Consider the following 17,611-nt stretch of genomic DNA (forward strand, 5'->3'; position numbering starts at 1 on the left):
GTGGGTCATGAAGGCTACTGAGGCTCTGGGCATAGTGCAGAGGACAACAGCCAGAATGATACCTGGCCCAACAGCTCCTCAGTTGAGACCAGAGGCTCCAAAGGTCATCACCGTTTCCTTTGAGAAAGACAGGCGTGTACTAAGTGCTTTTCTTTTAAAATGTAAAAGATTGGACTCAGACCAATTAGAACTGTTACTGGAGACAGAAGGGACAGCAGGACAAGAAGTCATGGATATAACCCACGCTGTATGACTCTATGAAGATTGATAGGTAAATAGCTGGATTGATAATCAGAAAGAACACAGCCTAGTTCAATATCTGCCAGTCTTCCTCTTCTAAGTAATCACTTTATTCTCCTTCCGCCCCATTTCTTTCTTGTCTATCTCACCTCTCATTTTGAAGTCTGTTCTACAGATAATGGAAACTTCCTATGGCAAACAATAGCATCTATTTTCTATGCATGAAAGTGAAGCTCAATTTGCAAAAAATGAACATCACAACCTCTTGTTACCCAATTTCAAATTACCAACTTCAAACAGGGGCTACTGGACAGAAAGATCCATTTTGATCCAGTAGAAAACAGTTATTTCTTCACTAAGTGGAATAACAGTCAACGTAATGAGATCCCTTTCCATTCGTCAAACATGACTGCCTAACCTCAGCACAGGATGGGGATAAAACCATTGATCTACATTTTCGAGTCATCCAGCACCTTTGCTTTTAAAGGTCTGACTTGCTTCCTTCTCTCTTTTCTCAAGATACTCTTTAAAACCTGCTGCTTAACTAAGCATTTGGTCACCTGCCCCAATATCTCATGTGGGTCATTGAAATATTTTGTTTTGTAATACTCTAGTGAAGGGGCTTGGGAAGTTTTATTAAGTTAAGGAATACAAGTTGTTGTTGTCATCATTCTGTTCAAATCTTTCCATGACTTTTCATCCTCTCTAATTTTGGAACCTCCTTTAGCACCACAATCAACTAAGGACTCTGAGATCCTCTACACTTTGTCTCTTGCACGTTCCTGATCATCTTCACTCCAGTGGTAGCAGCCATGCCTCAAGTTGCCCCATGCACAAGAATACCTTCCCGAAACTCTCCTCCTTTAAGATAATCCATCAAACCTACTTGGTCTGTCCCAATATCTCATTATGTGGTTTTGTGCCAAATTTCATGTTCATGCTCCTGCAAAGCACTTTGGAATAGAAGACTGCATTACAGAACCTCTATACATTGAAATTATTGTTAAACATAGAGGCATGTTATTTTGTTACCAAAGATAAAATACAATTGCTGCAAACTCTTAAAAACTATCAGCATTAGTGTGTGTTATTTCCCTTCACCCCCAAACTATCAACTTCCCAAACTGAGAGAATAAATATGGGAGTAACATTTAAATCAGAAGGCCAGCAGTAAATACCAGCATTAGCCATCTGACCAAAGTTACAACCAAATTGGTTCCAGCCTAAACATAAAAGAGAAATAAAACTATGATTTGCTCTAATCTACACATAGTCAAGCCCCCCTCACTCTTGCCAAGGTTGATTTTGGGTTTTGCCATGGTTGCTGAGTTCCTGATCACAATGCAGCTTTGGTCCAAACATGGGTGAGAAAGCTGAACACCAGAGATGAGACAAGACTGCATTTAATTAAGTGCAGTATCAAGAAGATCTGGCCAAACAAGAATCAAGGGGAATTGGGGAAAATGATCCACTGGTCAGAGTCAGACCTGGCACCAAGAAACATGGCTATGGCTGTTGAAAGTCAATCATCTCATTCCTAGGACATTGCCACAACAAAGCCCCTCAGGGTAGCATCCCAGTGACAAACATCTCTAGCTGCTTCAATTACTTTTTCTCCATGACAAGGTCTTGAAGTGGGGATGCTCACTGGTGAATGAATGTTGAACACTGTGATTCCTCAAATACTGAAGCAGTGTCTAAATACAGCAAAACCAGAACAGAATTCAAGCTTGGAATAAATCAATAGTAAATCATGTGAAAAGTGACAGAAAAGGGGTGTTTACAGTACAGTTCAGCTTCAAAATGTAACCAACAGCTGTCATTTTAATGATCATTCCCACACAGCAGGGTAAAACAGATATGTAAAATTTCTCAGGAAATATGACCAATCAACATATACTTGCAGAACACCTTGGAGGGTGGAGAGGTAAGGTGGTGCATGCATGTTTGTTGATTATTCTAAATGAAGTATTTTTCATAAAAATAGCAGTTTGTGCCAAACTGTGGTCTTGAATGAAACATGAACAAAAGAAACAACAGCACTTTTCTTCACAGACTTAAAAAAAAATCCTGCATATGTCACTGCACAGACACACACACATCCCTACATGCCCTCCAAAAAATTAAAGATAATTTTTTTTAAAATTGGAAATTGTTGGAATAAGAACTTCCAACTCACCTTTCATCAGTACAAGTCAGTGTCTCAATCTCACTCATTACTTCAGCTATCTCATCTTTCAGCCTCTGTAAAGGAGATATTTAAATGTAAAATCTATAAGACAGTGAACTATAGTTTTCTACAAGATAGCTCTAAAACACACACATGCACAGACATGTTGCATTACCCCAAAGCAAGATTATTCGCAAGCCCCGATACCTCAGAAGATGAAGTCATTGATGAAATGTAAAAACCCAATAAAGCAAGCCTCATTTACATAGCAAGCAGCTTTAATCTAATGATACCATAAAATAAATCACTCCTTTATTCCTCCCTCCTCAGAATTCAAACATATCTCCCAGGATAAAAAGAACAATAATTGTGAAGCAATATGAAAATGTGATGACAAAATCTGGGGCAGCAAGTTGAAGAATTAACTCAAGTCAAGTACATTATGATACACTGTTCAACTATCGTTGCTGTCCCACAAATTAGAACAGTACAGTTAGATTTCTAAACTTATCACATTAAACAAGTGTTCCCAAAGTATCACTGTCTTGCACAAAGATGACAGTGAAAATAAAATCTCAAGTGACAAATCACTCGCCATAGATATAATGTATGCCAGAGGACAATGGGATACCCAAAATACAATAGTGTGGGATACAGCTTGTAAGAGAGGTCCGATTGTCTTATATTGGTTCTGGTCTTAGAAAATCGACATACATTCAGATATAAAACAACAGCGTTGTAGTTTGTTTCAAGGCCAGGAAGTAACGAATGTTTCTTTCCTAAAGAATATGTTTCTTTACAATTAGAAAAAAAAAGACAACTGTAGATACTTCAGGTTGAGTCAGACAATGTAGTGATCTGAAGTGCTGCTTGAAAAGAATGGGGACAATAAGGAGAGGGGACATGCACTAGATAAGAGTTTCAAAATGGAGTATATTTAAAAGGTTTATACAGCTAGCGAGATTTGTAGCTCAGGTTGATGTTATGGATGTAGGTTTGCTCACTGAGCTTAAGGTTCGTTTTCAGACGTTACGTCACCATACTAGGTGACAACATCAGTGTGCCTCCGGATGAAGCACTGTGGCATGGCCCGCTTTCTATTTGTGCGTTTAGGTTTCTTCGGTCAGTGTTGTCATTTCCTGTGGTGATGCCAATGCCTATTCTTTTTCTGAGGGGATGGTAAATGGAATCCAAACGACAAACCCAAACAAGCAGACAAAACATGTCCAGAAACCCTAGCCACTCTCCCCTACATCAAAGATATCTTGGAAATGACTGCCAGATTACTCAGACCCCTTGGCATCATGGTAGCCCACAAACCCACCAACACACTAAAACAGCAGCTAATGAACTTGAAAGACCCTATACGGACAACAAGCAAAACTAATGTCATTTACAAAATACATTGGACAAACGGGAAGAAAACTAGCCACCAGGATACATGAATATCAACTAGCCGCAAAAATACATGACCCACTCTCACTAATATCTTTACATACAGAGGAGGAAGGACACCACTTCAACTGGGACAACACATCCTAGGACAAGCCAACCAGAGACATGCACGAGAATTCCTAGAAGCATGGCATTTCAACCAGAACTCTATCAACAAATATGGTGACTTGGATCCCATTTACCACCCCCCTGAGAAAAATAACAGGAAATGGCATCACCAACCCAAGAAAACCGAAACACAAATAGAAAAAGTGGGCCATGCCACCAGTGCTTCATCTGGAGGATCACTGATGTCACCTAGTTTGGTGACGAACCATCTGAAAACAAACCTTCCAGGCCAGCAAGCAAACCTACATCCAGAGTTTAAAACAACTGCAAAAAAATATAATATGGACCTACAAAACACGGCAAAAATTCAAGAAACTGGCAGCTTAATCCCCTTCTTCGAACAATGACGAACGGTCAATAAAAGAAGCTTCAACAGCAACATGGATATAAGAGACAAAGCGGAAATAACAACAGGAGTCTAGAATTCTCAGTAATAAGTTGGAGGGTTATAGTTGCCATTGCATATTTTGCAAGAACATAGAAAAAAACATTACAGGATTTACGAATGCTATATATAGCAGACAAAACAAATTGCTGCTGCCACTTTAAATATAATGTAATCTTCTACAAATATGCTTCTAAGTGTGTTGCCACAGAGACAGAGCATAAGCATATTTTAAACTATAGAGGGCTTTTAAGATGCGAATTTGTTCAAAGTTTAGGTCAATGTCAATGCAGATATACAGAAATTCAGATGGACCAAAGAGAAGATTAGAATGTGTGTCACCAGGTCCTTGTGAAATTCCCAGTGGTCTCCTTTTCCTAATGGTGGCCTATGACAGCATGCATATTAGCACACTCTGGACAAGTTCATTAATTTTAAACCATTGCCCAGCTCACAGCAGGGTTTTGCATTAATACCGAGAAGATCAAATCAAGCTTAAAAATCAATACGCCCAAATGCAATTTGACCTTGAGGTAAATGGAGTCCATGGTAATAAATGGAAGCCACACAACATGCAATGAGTATATAAAAAAGGACGTACAAGATATTAGGCCTTAATAAAGCAGTGATTTGTATTTATATAGCAACTCTAATCGCAAAACATTCCAAGGCACTTCAGAATAGCATTATAAAGACAGAATTTGACATAAAGGAGATATGAGGCAGATGTTCCTTAACCTGGTTAATGGTAGGTTTTAAGAAGCGTCTTGAAAGGAGGTGGAGCACAGGAATTTAGGGAAGACATTCCATAGCTTTGGGCTCAGGCAGTTGAAGGCACAGGCACCAAAGAGAGAACTAGCTGGGGATACTCAAAGAGGCCAGAATTATGAAGAGTGCAGAAATCTCAAGAGGGTTGTGGAAGATATAAGGATATTACAGAGACAGGAAGGGACAACAGATACGGAGAAGTATGTAAACAGGTATTTTTACATTGTAAAAATCAATCTCCAATCTCCCCCAGACCAAGACCAATTACGTCAGTGAGCACAAGGATCACAACTGGACAGAATGCAGTGCAAGGTTTTGGATGGCATCACATTATTGAGGATGGAATGTGGGAGGTCAGCAACAGGTCTGTTATAATACTTGAAGCAAAAAACAAGATTCTTCACATGGAGTACATCAAATGCAGAAGAAAAGAAAAAGACACCAAACCAAAGGAGGGGACATTAGTACAGTGATTCTAATGTGATTAAACATTTGGTCAAGCAACGTCTTAAAAGAGGAGAGAAGAAAGGGAGATGGTTGGGAGGTAATTCCAGAGCCTAGGACACCAGCAGTTGCAGGCAGAGCTCAGACCAAGTGGACAATATAGCAAGAGGTCACAGTTGAGAAGCATGGAGATCTAAGAATTGGGGATTGCAGCAGTAATTAAACCAGGCCAACCTACCTCAATGTCAGCCATCAGTTCTTTTTTCCTCCGTCTAATGTTTTCTAGTTCTTCTCTTTCTTCAAACGAGAGCTCAGATGGTACTGCACAGACAAAGGAGAAAATTCAGGAGGAGATTAATGAATCTTTCAATTATAATGCAAGTTAAAATAATGTGACTGTCACAATAAAATGTTTCAAAGTATGCACCAGAACACTAAATAAAAATGCCCATGTAATAAATACACCATGCAGCGATCTGTATCCGACTGGAGTGAAACACTAGCCAGCTCCAAAAAACCAAAATTTTATTCAAAACTTACAAATTTCTGTTGTGAAGTTGCAATACAATTCTACACAAGCACAAAAACCCAACGAAAAACAGATTCAAAGAGAATCAAATCTCATTATATGGTCATTTTTCCCTATACGGCTTATTTCTCCAAGTGGTTTTGCTGAACACAAGCTTCCAAACAAAAGAGTAACACTGCCGACCAGATGCTACACAGCTTTAGATTCTGAAACTATGTACCATTATCAGTCAAAATATAAAACCAGAAGTCCACAATGCAATACATCTTCCAGCACAGCTTTTCCCATCAATCTCTTTCCCTTGATTTGTTGACCGAGAACAAATCACCCCTCCCCCTCACAACCCTGTAAAATTCTGCACCATGCAGCAGAAAAACTGCTGCTGCTACTCTCAGTGCAGCTTTGTTCAGCGTTCATCATTAGCACATCTTCTAGCTTCATGGTACCTGAGCAGCAGCAAGAATGCTGTCAATATTTCTGATTCACAGTTGCTGAAAAGACAGATCAAATAATCACCACACTGCACACCTCCAGAGATGAAAGAGGAAAGTGACTCTCAAAAAAAGACGAGTTCCCAATCTGCCAGGCCACCTGTTAGCTGCAGGTCTTGCTCGTGCATCCTTGATTTTACAGCAAAATGATACTGCAGTGTTTAGCATCAGCCCCAGCATGCTGCAGGCTGTACAAATCAATGTTTTTGTAATAAGACACTCCCTCTGCATTAACAGAGCAAGTGCTGCTAACATTGTGTCTTTACTCATCAGTGGTGTCTGGGCCACAGTTTTTGGGAAAAAAAAGGATTAATTGAGTATGAAATCTTGCTTAAGTCCACAACTAGGTCACAAGAGAATGGACGGATAATGCTCAACAGTGCCCTCATTTCCACGTCCCATGTCATTTCAAAGTGCACTAACGTGTCATTTTCATTTAGATTAGTCTCAGTTTTACAAGAAATACAGGAACCAGCTTTTATACTCAGGCAGGACAGAGAACTGGCAAACCAGGCTAATGTAGAGGAAATAGCACATTTCCAACTATAATCTTTACTAGTTTCTCAGGGTTAGTTACAGACTAACATTTTAAACATTGCATGTTGCTCTACAAAGTATTTAAAGTTTTGTGCAGTGATTTACAGTTGCACAGGTTGAATGTCAAGTGTTTAAGTCTGGGGTCATGAATAGGTTAGACCCCTAGCATTCTAGACTGTGTTTGAGAACCACTCTGAAGTTGATCCAGTGGTGAGTTTACAAGAACCAAGGTACATCTGAAGCGCAGGTGGTCCATGCTTCTGCACAGCCCACACAAGCTCACAGCAGGAACCTCAGGGTAAACGGTTCCTAATATGCCCACAATACAGTGACCCTGTGAGATGCAAAGCTAATTCTGTTGATCGAGACAGGTTTTAAATACCAAATAACCCTCTTAAGACAGAGTCTGCAGGCAAGACCAGGCATGTATTCCAGCACAGTTAACAGGGGACTCTTTTGATGTTTTTTGTTCAAAACATGCTTCAGTCGAGACTTTGGTTTTAGGATTTAATACACGGCCAGTTTCAAACAAAGCCTAAAAACTCCACAATGATTTACTTTTAAATGGTTGCATGGGAAGGAAAAGGAGAAAAAGTATACTGCATCTGCCCCCAACCCCTAGGGAGAACATCAATCTAACAGAACTGCCCACACTGTCAAAACAGGACAAATTGTTCAGTCCACATCCCATTGGAGTGAAAACAGAACACAGCATACCATTCTTTTAAAAATACAAAATGACTTGCAACCCAAAAAGATGGAACACAGTTGCACAGAATCACAGCAAAAGGTCACACTGCATTCATACCACAAGTGAACATTGGATGATACAAATTGCATTTATTTTCTTGGAGGAGGTAGCGTCTGATAGAGGAATAAAGAGGGAAGGAAGAGGTCACAGCCTGCATCACCCAGTTACCAGGAGACAAATATACAAATCCTAATGCACATTACTCAGGCACACAAAGCAATATTTGTAGAACTGAGTTTGCATGTTAAACAGACATTTAATCAGAAAGCCAAAATATATCAAGTATTAAATAATTTCTTCCTCTGGGACATGGTTACATTTCACTTGCAACCTTGGGAGTTGTTTTTTTAGACCAGAATACAAGTTCATGAACAGTGCAATCTCTACCAAGGGCCAATGGTGCATCTTGCACTCTCTATTCTGCCTAACCCCTCATCCCAAAATACTGTCTGCAGTCTCTCCAATCTCCATCCACCTGCCCTTCATCCCAAACAATTTATCTTTTACCAACACAGAGGGATTTTTATTTAAATCAATGCACTTCTACAAAATGACTGAAGAATATGATGCATAAATGGGGAGACCAGCACAGCAATTTTTATTTTTATACATTTCTCAGTTTAGCGGCCAGCAGACCCGACATCTGTTCACAAGTCTGAACTCAACTTGACCCAGTAATTAAAGGGGGAGGTGCGGGAAATAAGCATTTCAATCACTGTGCCACAGAAAATTGAATGCATCTCTCCCAATCATTTGTTACACTACCTATTCTAGACATTTCTAATTTTGCAACAAAATAAATCTTCTATTAATTAAGAGTTAATTCAAGTAACAAAAACAGACAGACTTACATTTCAATGTTAACTTTCACAACCTCAAAATATCCCAAAGCATTTTACTGCCCTTAGACGTACTTTGGGAGCAGTAACAACAGAATGGAATAGTGTCAACATAGTCCAGATTCTACACAATTACATCACAATGGGTGAGGTACTTAGGAAATCAGACTCGTCATTATTCATATTTCCAATTATATGCAGTCAGATTCCTGGACAAGGCATTGACAGTTCCAGATGTCTGCACTTAGTCATAAAGATGTGGTGGTAATTACCGTTGTTGCTAAACCGCAACACAGCCAAACCCCGAGGCAACTGAGATTGTTTCACAATAAATAACTAGGGCACAAACTTAAATAATAGCCTGTATTCCTACAATAATGTTGTAGGGCACTATACCAACATGTTTTCAGAAAAAAGTTTGACATGGAACCACTTGGAGACATTTGAACAGATGATCAAAAGTGACAACAAAGAGAAGTTTCTAAGACTATATTTAAAAAGGAAAGATATCAAACAGGTGAAGGAGTGTCAAAGGGAATTCAAGGGTTTAGGATCCAGGTAGTGAGGGCAAAAACGTGCCAAGGACAGTCATGAAGAGACCAGAATTGAAGTATCCAAGAGGGCTGGAGGTGGTTAGAGATAAGGATCATAGCCATGAATGATTCAAAATGTGAAGTAGCACTGCATTTGGGTTAGCATAGGTCAGCAAGTGACTGTTTTGTGACACAAGACATATCGAATCAGCTTTCCTAAGCCAGTATTCACAAAGCAGTAAAATTAAAATATTCAATGACTCTCCAAATTGCCCCAATGGTTCATCAGATTTTATGAATGACTAATATCAGACATAAAGCTTACAGCTTAAACAAAAAAATTAATACAAAGTTAAACAATCAGAATGTAAAGAGGCATGGTTAGTAAGCTTGCAGATCACACCAAAATTGGTGTCATACTAGACAGTGAAGGTTATCTAAGATTACAAAGAGATCTTGATCAACTGGAGCAATGAGCTGAGGAGTGGAAAATGGAGTTTAGTTTGGATAAATGAAAGTTATTGCATTTTGCTTAAAACAAACAAGGGGAGGACTTAGACAATTAATAGTAGGGCCCTGGGTAGTGTTGTAGAATGGAGAGAGCTAGGGGCTCAGGTACATAATTCTTTGAAATTTGCGTCACAGGTGGACAGGGTGGTCAAGATGGCATTAAGCACACTTGCCTTTCTTGCTCAGACCCTTCACTATAGTAGTTGGGACACTATGTTGACGTTGCACAGGACATTGGTGAGGCCTCTTCTGGCGTACTATGCACATTCTGGGCACCCTGTTATTAGGAAGGGTATTATTAAAATGGAGAGAGTTCAGGCAGGATTGGAGATTTTTAAAATAAAAGGCTGGGACTGTTTCCACTGGAGCTTAGGAGGTTGAGGGCTGACTTTATTGAAGTTTATAAAATCATGAGGGTCATAGACAAGGTGAATGACGGGATCTTTTCCCTCAGGTGGAGAGTTTCAAACAAGGGGGCATGTTTCTAAAGGTGAGAAGAGAAAAATTTGAAAAAGGACAAATGGGGCAACTTTTTTATTTTGGTGGTTCATGTGTTACAACGTTTAAAAGACATTTGGATAAGTTCATAGGTTTAGAGGGGTGTGCAGGCAGATGGGACTAGTTTAGTTTGGGAACATGGTCGGTGTGGACTGGTTAAACCAAAGAGTCTGTTTCCACATTGTATGACTTTATGACTCTACAACAAGGTAATCTAATTAAAGTCTATGATTTAAGCCCAATCACCTTTGTCACTGCCCCCATTCAACATAGACAGGCAGATAGTTAAGGGATAAATTAGATTAACTGGCTAGTTCACTTAAACAGTTTCAATGATCTGTAGTAACATAAGCACACAGGATTATATCTTGATTTCCGATAGCATCAGTCAATGCAAATACCCTCCAGTAGGCTCCAAAAACATTCACTTAATTAATTCTTATGCCTAGAGTTGTGTTCTCCAAACTTTCAAAAGGTTTGTAAGAGGAGGCTAACCAGAGAACAATCAAAGCTCTATCCTAAGTTTTTATAGCCACATGCCTTCTGATAAATTTAAACCATTTCAAATTTGGCTTGTGTTTTTCTAACATTCCTTGTTAGATGAGTCAGCACCAGCCTCCCTGTTTTAATCCACTCTTTTTAACATCCAAACATCTGTCAGCCTTGAGTATAATGTGTCTCCAAAGCTGAAATGTCTACAACGTTCTCAAATGATAATAAACTTAAAATTAAAGTTCTGGGCCATGTGCTATAAACAAACCTGTTCGTTTGTTCTTTCCATTTTTTAAAAAAAAAGAAAGCTGATGTCCACAGTCCCATGGTCATCTTCAACTCTCAGCTGTAAACCAAAGATGGGAAAGATAAAGAAAACAGCAAGGTCCCGATAAATAGAACAATGAAGGTAGTCCACTGATCATATGCATTGTTGTTGCTCCATAAGGACAAGAAATTCCTCCTGTTTTGCCTGAAGTCACTGACCCATCACTGGATTCCAGTGACAGACCTTTTCCAGTGCCCTTCCTTCCAAAGTCAGCAGGATGTTGGTCATGTACATACACTGGCCAAGCTAAATTCCATTCAGCAAGCATGTTCTAATAACTGCTCTAGACTAGCATAGAGGATTGGAAAATAAAGATGCAAGTCCATCTGTACACAATTTAAAAAACACCTCACGCTGGGTCTGCAATCCAACCAAAATAAAAACAAAGGTTGAATTTGCCAAACATGTTAAAATGGTTTCAGTTTATGTATCACTGCCCTAGCACTGCTTCATATGCAAACCCTTGGGAACCATATCCTTCAGCTGTTTAGGATTTTCCCCAATTCCAGAAAACCAGTCAAAAAAATTTCAGATCTCATTAGGTAGGGCTAGGGATAAATGGGTCAGTAAAGCCAGATCTGGAAGTATACAAGTTCTCAGCAGGAGTGAGAAAATAGAAAGCAATTTATTTTATATTTTTTAGAAAAGCAGGAAGAATTTAGCACCAGCTTGAAAATGAGCAGAAACAAAAGTTGTACAATTGCTTAGGAAAAATATTCAAATTTTTGTTTGAAAACAGATAGAAATCAGAATAGAAATCTTAAGACACAGGAGATGGCCACTGGCCCTCTGCCAATGCTGAATCTTTTAAAGAGCATTTAATTAGACACCCCAAATCCAGCTCTTTCTCCATAGCTCTGCAAGGCTTCCCCTTCAAGAATTCATTAATTCCTTTTAAAAAGCTACTAGTGAATCAGATTCTACCACCCTGTAAATCTGTATATTATCACCTTTACTCTGGTTTGAAAGTACCTAAACAACACTTATCCTATTAAAACTATTCTGTGCAACACGACTAATTCTCTTCATAATCTTTGCCACTCTGAAAAGAAAAAACATCCATTCAGTAAGAATCTTTTCACTCACTATTACCCTTAATTACAATGGTGATTGCACATCAAATTGTAAAATGTTTTGAGATAGCCTGAACTAAAGCAAAGCACAGTATAGATGCATAAATTATGGATGTTTTGTTCATGGAAACATCTTACAGATCCAGGCCTCAAATACCTCAGATAAACATCAAGAAAAATTGGCAGCACAACTTGCTCAAAGTATGCAAGAGTGAAAACTTCTATGTTCAGTTCTTAAACGTAGCACTGAAGCAGCATGTACCCAGGGAAATTAGAACAAAGAACAGTACAGCACAGGAACAGACCTTTGGCCGACCAAGCTTTCTAAATTAAAAACCATTTGCCTCTATAAAATCCGTATCCCTCTGTTCCCTGCCTGTTCATATATTGGTTAATATGACCCTTCAACGTTGCTTTTATATCTGCGTTCAACTCTTCTGGCAGTATTCCTGGCATTTACTACCTTAAAAAAAATCTGCCCCCCAATCTCCTTTAAATTTAGCCACTTTTACCTTAAACCTGTGCTCTAGTAATTGACATTCCTACCCTGGGAAAAAGACCGACTATCCATTCGATCCAAGCCTGTAATAATTTTGTAAGCATCTATCAGATCGCCCCTCATCCTTCGATAGTTAAAGTGAAAACAAACAAATTTTGCCCAATCTCTCCTCAAAGCTAATATCCTCCAAATCAGGCAACAACTGGTAAACCATTTCTGTACCCAGTTCAAAGCCTCCACAACCTTCTTGTTGTGTGGTGACTGAAACAACACATTGATCCAAATGTGGTCCAACTAAAGTTCTGTGTGACAGCAACATGACTTGCTAACTTTTATACTTAATGCCCCAGCTGATGAAGGCAAGCATATCACATGCCTTCTTGACCACCTTATCCACTGAGTTGTCACCTCCAGGAAAGTGTGGACATGTATGCCCAGATGCCTCTGTATATTGATGCTATTAAGCGTTCAGCCATGCAGAACACTACTGGTCACAGATCTCAAGTCAGGAAAACACTTTTCCACTGCTATTCTGTCTTCTATGACTAAGTTCTGTTTCCACCTGATCAGGATCGCATGCGACTTCAACTTTTGTATCAGTTTGCTATGAGGGACTTTGTCAAAGGCCTTGCTAAAGTCTATATAGACAATATCTATCACCCTACCCTCAATCATTTTTTGTCACTTTCTCAAAAAACTCAATGAGGTTGGTGAAACAGGACCTTCCCAGCAAAAGCCATGCTATCACCAGTAAATCCTATCCTTATGAATCTTCTCCAACAATTTCCCTACCACTGACATAAAGCTGACCACCCTATAAACTTTCCAGAATATTCTCATTGCCCTTCTTAAACAAAGGAACAACATTGGGTATTCTCCAGTCCTCTGGAATGTCTCCTGTGACTAAACAGGATACAAAGATTTCATACAAGACCCAAGCAATTTCTTCACCTACCTCCCTCAACATTCTGGGATAGATCCTCAGGTCCTGGGGGAGTTGTCTACATTAATGCTTTTCAAAATACCCAACACCTTTTTCATTCTGAAATGCCTGAGAATATCAACATACCCCTCCCAAGACTCTTCATCCACCAGATCCTTCTCTATTGTGAATACTGATGCAAAATACTCTAAGAAATTCATCCACTTTCTCCGACCCATGCATAAATTTCCTCCTTTGTACTTTTTTTAAATGATTCATTCACGGGATGAGGGCACTACTAGCCTGGCCAGGCCAGCAGTTGCTGCCCAACCGAGGGGGCGATTCAGAGTCAACCACATTGCTGTGGGCCTGGAGTCACATGTAGGCCAGACCAGATAAGGCTGACAATTTCCATAAAGGACATTAGTGAACCTTATGTTTTTTTTCTGAAATCGACAATAGATTCATGGTCACCATTCAACAGAATGTTGAGGGAGGTAGGTGAGGAAATTGCTCGGGTCTTGTATGAAATCTTTGTATCCAGTTTAGTCACAAGAGAGGTTCAGAGGACTACATTTTTTTTTGGAATCCTGCCATACTGGGATTCAAACCTGGGTGTCCAGAACATTACCTAGGTCCCTGGGTTAATAGTCCAGTGTTAACACGACTAGACCATTGCCCCTTCCTCCCCCAACTTAAACTTCTCCCTGCCCTAGTCCTTCGGACTAAACAAGACACAGTCAATACAGGGAAAGTTTAAAAATCACTGACCCCAACAACCCTATTATTTTAACATTCTTCCATAATCTATCCACATATCTGTTCTTCTATCACATGCTGGCTGCTGGGAGGCCTGTAGTACAATCCCATCAATAGTGATTGCACTATTACTGAGCTTACCCATAAGGCCTCACTGGATTAGCCCTCCAAGGTGTCCTCCCTTCAGTACAAATGCAATATTCTCCCTAATCAGTAATATAACTCGCTCACCCTTTCTCACCTGAAACATCCAATCCCAGAATGTTAAGATACCAGTCCAGTCCCTCTCTCAACTAAGTTTCTAATAGCTGCAACATCATAGAGATATATACATATTAACCCAAGCTCTAAGTTTATCTGTCTTACTTCTCATACTCCTCACATTAAAATAAATACATCTCAGACTACCAGTTCTGCCATGTTCAGTAACCTTTCCATTTGTTCTTCCTTTCAGCCTACTGGCCTTAGTTTCTAACTCCTCCTCAGTCATTTTATTTGGTTTAAACCCTCCTATGTAGCTCTACCAACCTCCCTTCCAGGATATTGGTGCCCTTCCAGTTTAGATATAACCTGTCCTTCTTGTACAAGTCCCACTTGCCCCAGACGACATCCCAATGATTTGATTTATTTTTCGTCACATGTACCTAAGTACAGTGAAAAGCTTTGTTTGCGAGCGGAACTGGCAGATCATAGAAAGCAAGAACATACATATCACAGGGTGAAAAAAACTTGAACAGGAATACAGGTTATATCACACAGGCAAAATCAGCATTATTGGAAGCTAGAGAGTCCACTCAGTCTAATAATAGGGAAGAAGTTGTTCTTGAACCTGCTAATAGATGTGTTCTGAAAATGTGTTGCTGGTTGAAGCGCAGCAGGTCAGGCAGCATCCAACAGGAAATTCGACGTTTCGGGCATAAGCCCTTCATCAGGATTAATGAGTTCAACACGCGGCGAGACATTGAACAATTCTTCCGCCGCCTTCGCCTCCGTGCCTACTACTCTCAAACAGTACATGTGTTCTAGCTTCTATATCTCCTGCCTGAGAAAGAGGTTGTAGAAGATCATTACCAGGATTCGATGGGTTTTTGATGACACTGGCAGCCTTGGATGGCTGTCGCAAAAAACTGACTATGTGGGAAATCAGGACAGGCTCTCTGTTATCTTCACTCCTAGGAACTTGACGTTCCCAACCTCCTCAACCTCAGCACTGTAGATGGAAGCACATTATCCTCCTTTCTTTCTGAACTCAATGATCAATTCTTTAGTTATCATTGCACTACATCATCAAACCCTCCATCTCCTTTCTATCTTCTACCTTGTCATTGTTTGATATCCATCCTACCACTGTAGTGTCATCAGCAAACTTGTAGATGGCATTCATTCGGACTTTGGCAACATAGTCATGAGTATAATAGGCGGCTGAGGATGCATCCTTGGGGCAATCCACTATTGAGTGTTATCATGGAGGAGGTGCAGTTACCCATCTTCACTGATTTGCGGCAATGGGTCAGGAAGCTGAGGATCCAATTGCAGAGGGGAGCTGAGACCTAGGTGTCTCAATTTGGAGATCAGTCTGGAGGGGATAATGGTGTTCAATGCGGATCTGCAGTTGATGAGCAGGAGTCTGATATAAGTGTTATTTGTAGAGCATCTAGACAACAAGGTGTGCAGTGCCAGGAAAATGGCATCCGCTGTGGATCTGTTATGCTGGTAAGCAAATTGCAGGAATCAAGGCAGGCTGGGAGACTGGAGTTGATGTGGACCATGACCAGTATCTCAAAGCACTTCATGATTATAGAGAGATCAGAACCATCAGGCGATAGTCACTAAGGCACATTGCACGTGCTTTCTTTGGTACTGGGATGGTTGTCTTCTTGAAGCAGGTAGGATTTCGGCTTAGGAGAGGAAGTTTAGAGACATCAGCGAGTACCTCCGCCAGCTGATCCACACAGGATCCGAGTTCTTGACCAGGAATACTCGGATTGACTTCTTTAGTACATAGTCTTCCACACTTTTGCTAACGAAGTCCATGACGGTGGTGGCGTACTCATCTAAGTTTTCCACCGAGTACTTGAACATAGTCAAGTCCACAGATTCCAAGCAGTTCCAGAGACCTGCTTTCATTGTCTTGGACCAGCATCATATTGTTTTCTGTGAAGCATCCTCCTGTTTCAGCTTTTGCTTGTAAACTGAAAGAAGGAACACAGCGCCATGATCTAATTTTCCAAAATGTGGGCAGGGGATGAAAGGGGAAGCATCTTTGATGATTGCGAAGCCATGGTCCAGGATGTTTGATCCACATACACCAACTCTTTTCGCCATGTATTTAACTGCACTGTCTTCCTATTCCTAGCCTCTCTGGCATGTGGCGCAGAAAGTAAACCCGACATTTCAACCAGAGGGGTTCTGATTTGCAAATTCCTACCTAACTCCCTGAAATCCCTTTGCAGAATTCCAACTCTTTCTACCTATGTCATTCATACCCATGTGGACCACAACCTATGGCTGCTCACTGTCCCCTTTCAGAATATCTCAGAATGCCCTAGCACCATGGAGGCAAGACACCATCCTCGAGTCTCGCTTGCAGCCACAGAAATACCAGTCCCTAATTATAGAGTCCCCTATCACTATTGCTTGCCTTCAGTTTGACCCTCCCTGCTATACATGTGCCAGTCATGATGTCATTGACCTGGCTGCTGCTTTCCCCTGAAAGGCTGTTCCCCCCTAACAATATCCAAAACAGCTTACCTGCTTGAGGGGGGAAATGGCCACAGGGATTCCTGCACCACTTGCCAAAACACTCATTTTTCTGGTGGTACATTTTCCTAGCAATTCTCAAATTCCATTGCTGCAAATAATTATTTCAGAGTGTTTTAATCTATATTCATATGGTTCAATTCATACTATAACCATAGCATTGATTACAGGAATTGTGACATCATGTTACAGCTGTACAAGATATTGGTAATGTCACATATGGAATATTATGTACAATTCTGGTCACCCTGCTATAGAAAGGATATTAAACTTGAAAAGTTGCAGAAAAGATTTATAAGGATGTTGCCAGGGTTGGAGGGTTTGAGGTTGAATAATGGGGCTATTTTCCCTGGAGCATCAGAGACAGCAGCATGACCTTATAGATGTTTATTAAATCATGAGGGGCATAGATAAGATAAATTGCCCAGGTCCTTTCTTTAGGGTAAGGGAGTCCAAAACTAGAGGGCATAGGTTTAAGGAGTATGGGGAAGATCTAAAAGGGACCTGAGGGGCAACCTTT

General features: G+C 40.2%; 1 protein-coding gene across 4 annotated transcripts in view; it reads right to left on the reverse strand.

Moving 5' to 3' along the window:
- cyth3a (cytohesin 3a) overlaps positions 1–17,611 on the reverse strand; it is a 70,493-nt gene that overhangs the window by 21,974 nt on the left and 30,908 nt on the right. For 3 of the 4 annotated variants that reach the window (XM_060840203.1, XM_060840205.1, XM_060840204.1), the window contains exons 2-3: positions 5,809–5,891; positions 2,420–2,484 (exon numbers count right to left, since the gene is read on the reverse strand). In XM_060840203.1, coding sequence (XP_060696186.1) covers positions 2,420–2,484; positions 5,809–5,891 — 148 coding nt within the window. Of the gene's footprint in view, positions 1–2,419; positions 2,485–5,808; positions 5,892–8,729; positions 8,750–17,611 lie in introns of those variants that run through there. The other variant, XM_060840206.1, reaches the window with a different exon arrangement.

Source organism: Hemiscyllium ocellatum, chromosome 20 (assembly GCF_020745735.1).
Source record: "Hemiscyllium ocellatum isolate sHemOce1 chromosome 20, sHemOce1.pat.X.cur, whole genome shotgun sequence".
Taxonomy (NCBI): domain Eukaryota; kingdom Metazoa; phylum Chordata; class Chondrichthyes; order Orectolobiformes; family Hemiscylliidae; genus Hemiscyllium; species Hemiscyllium ocellatum.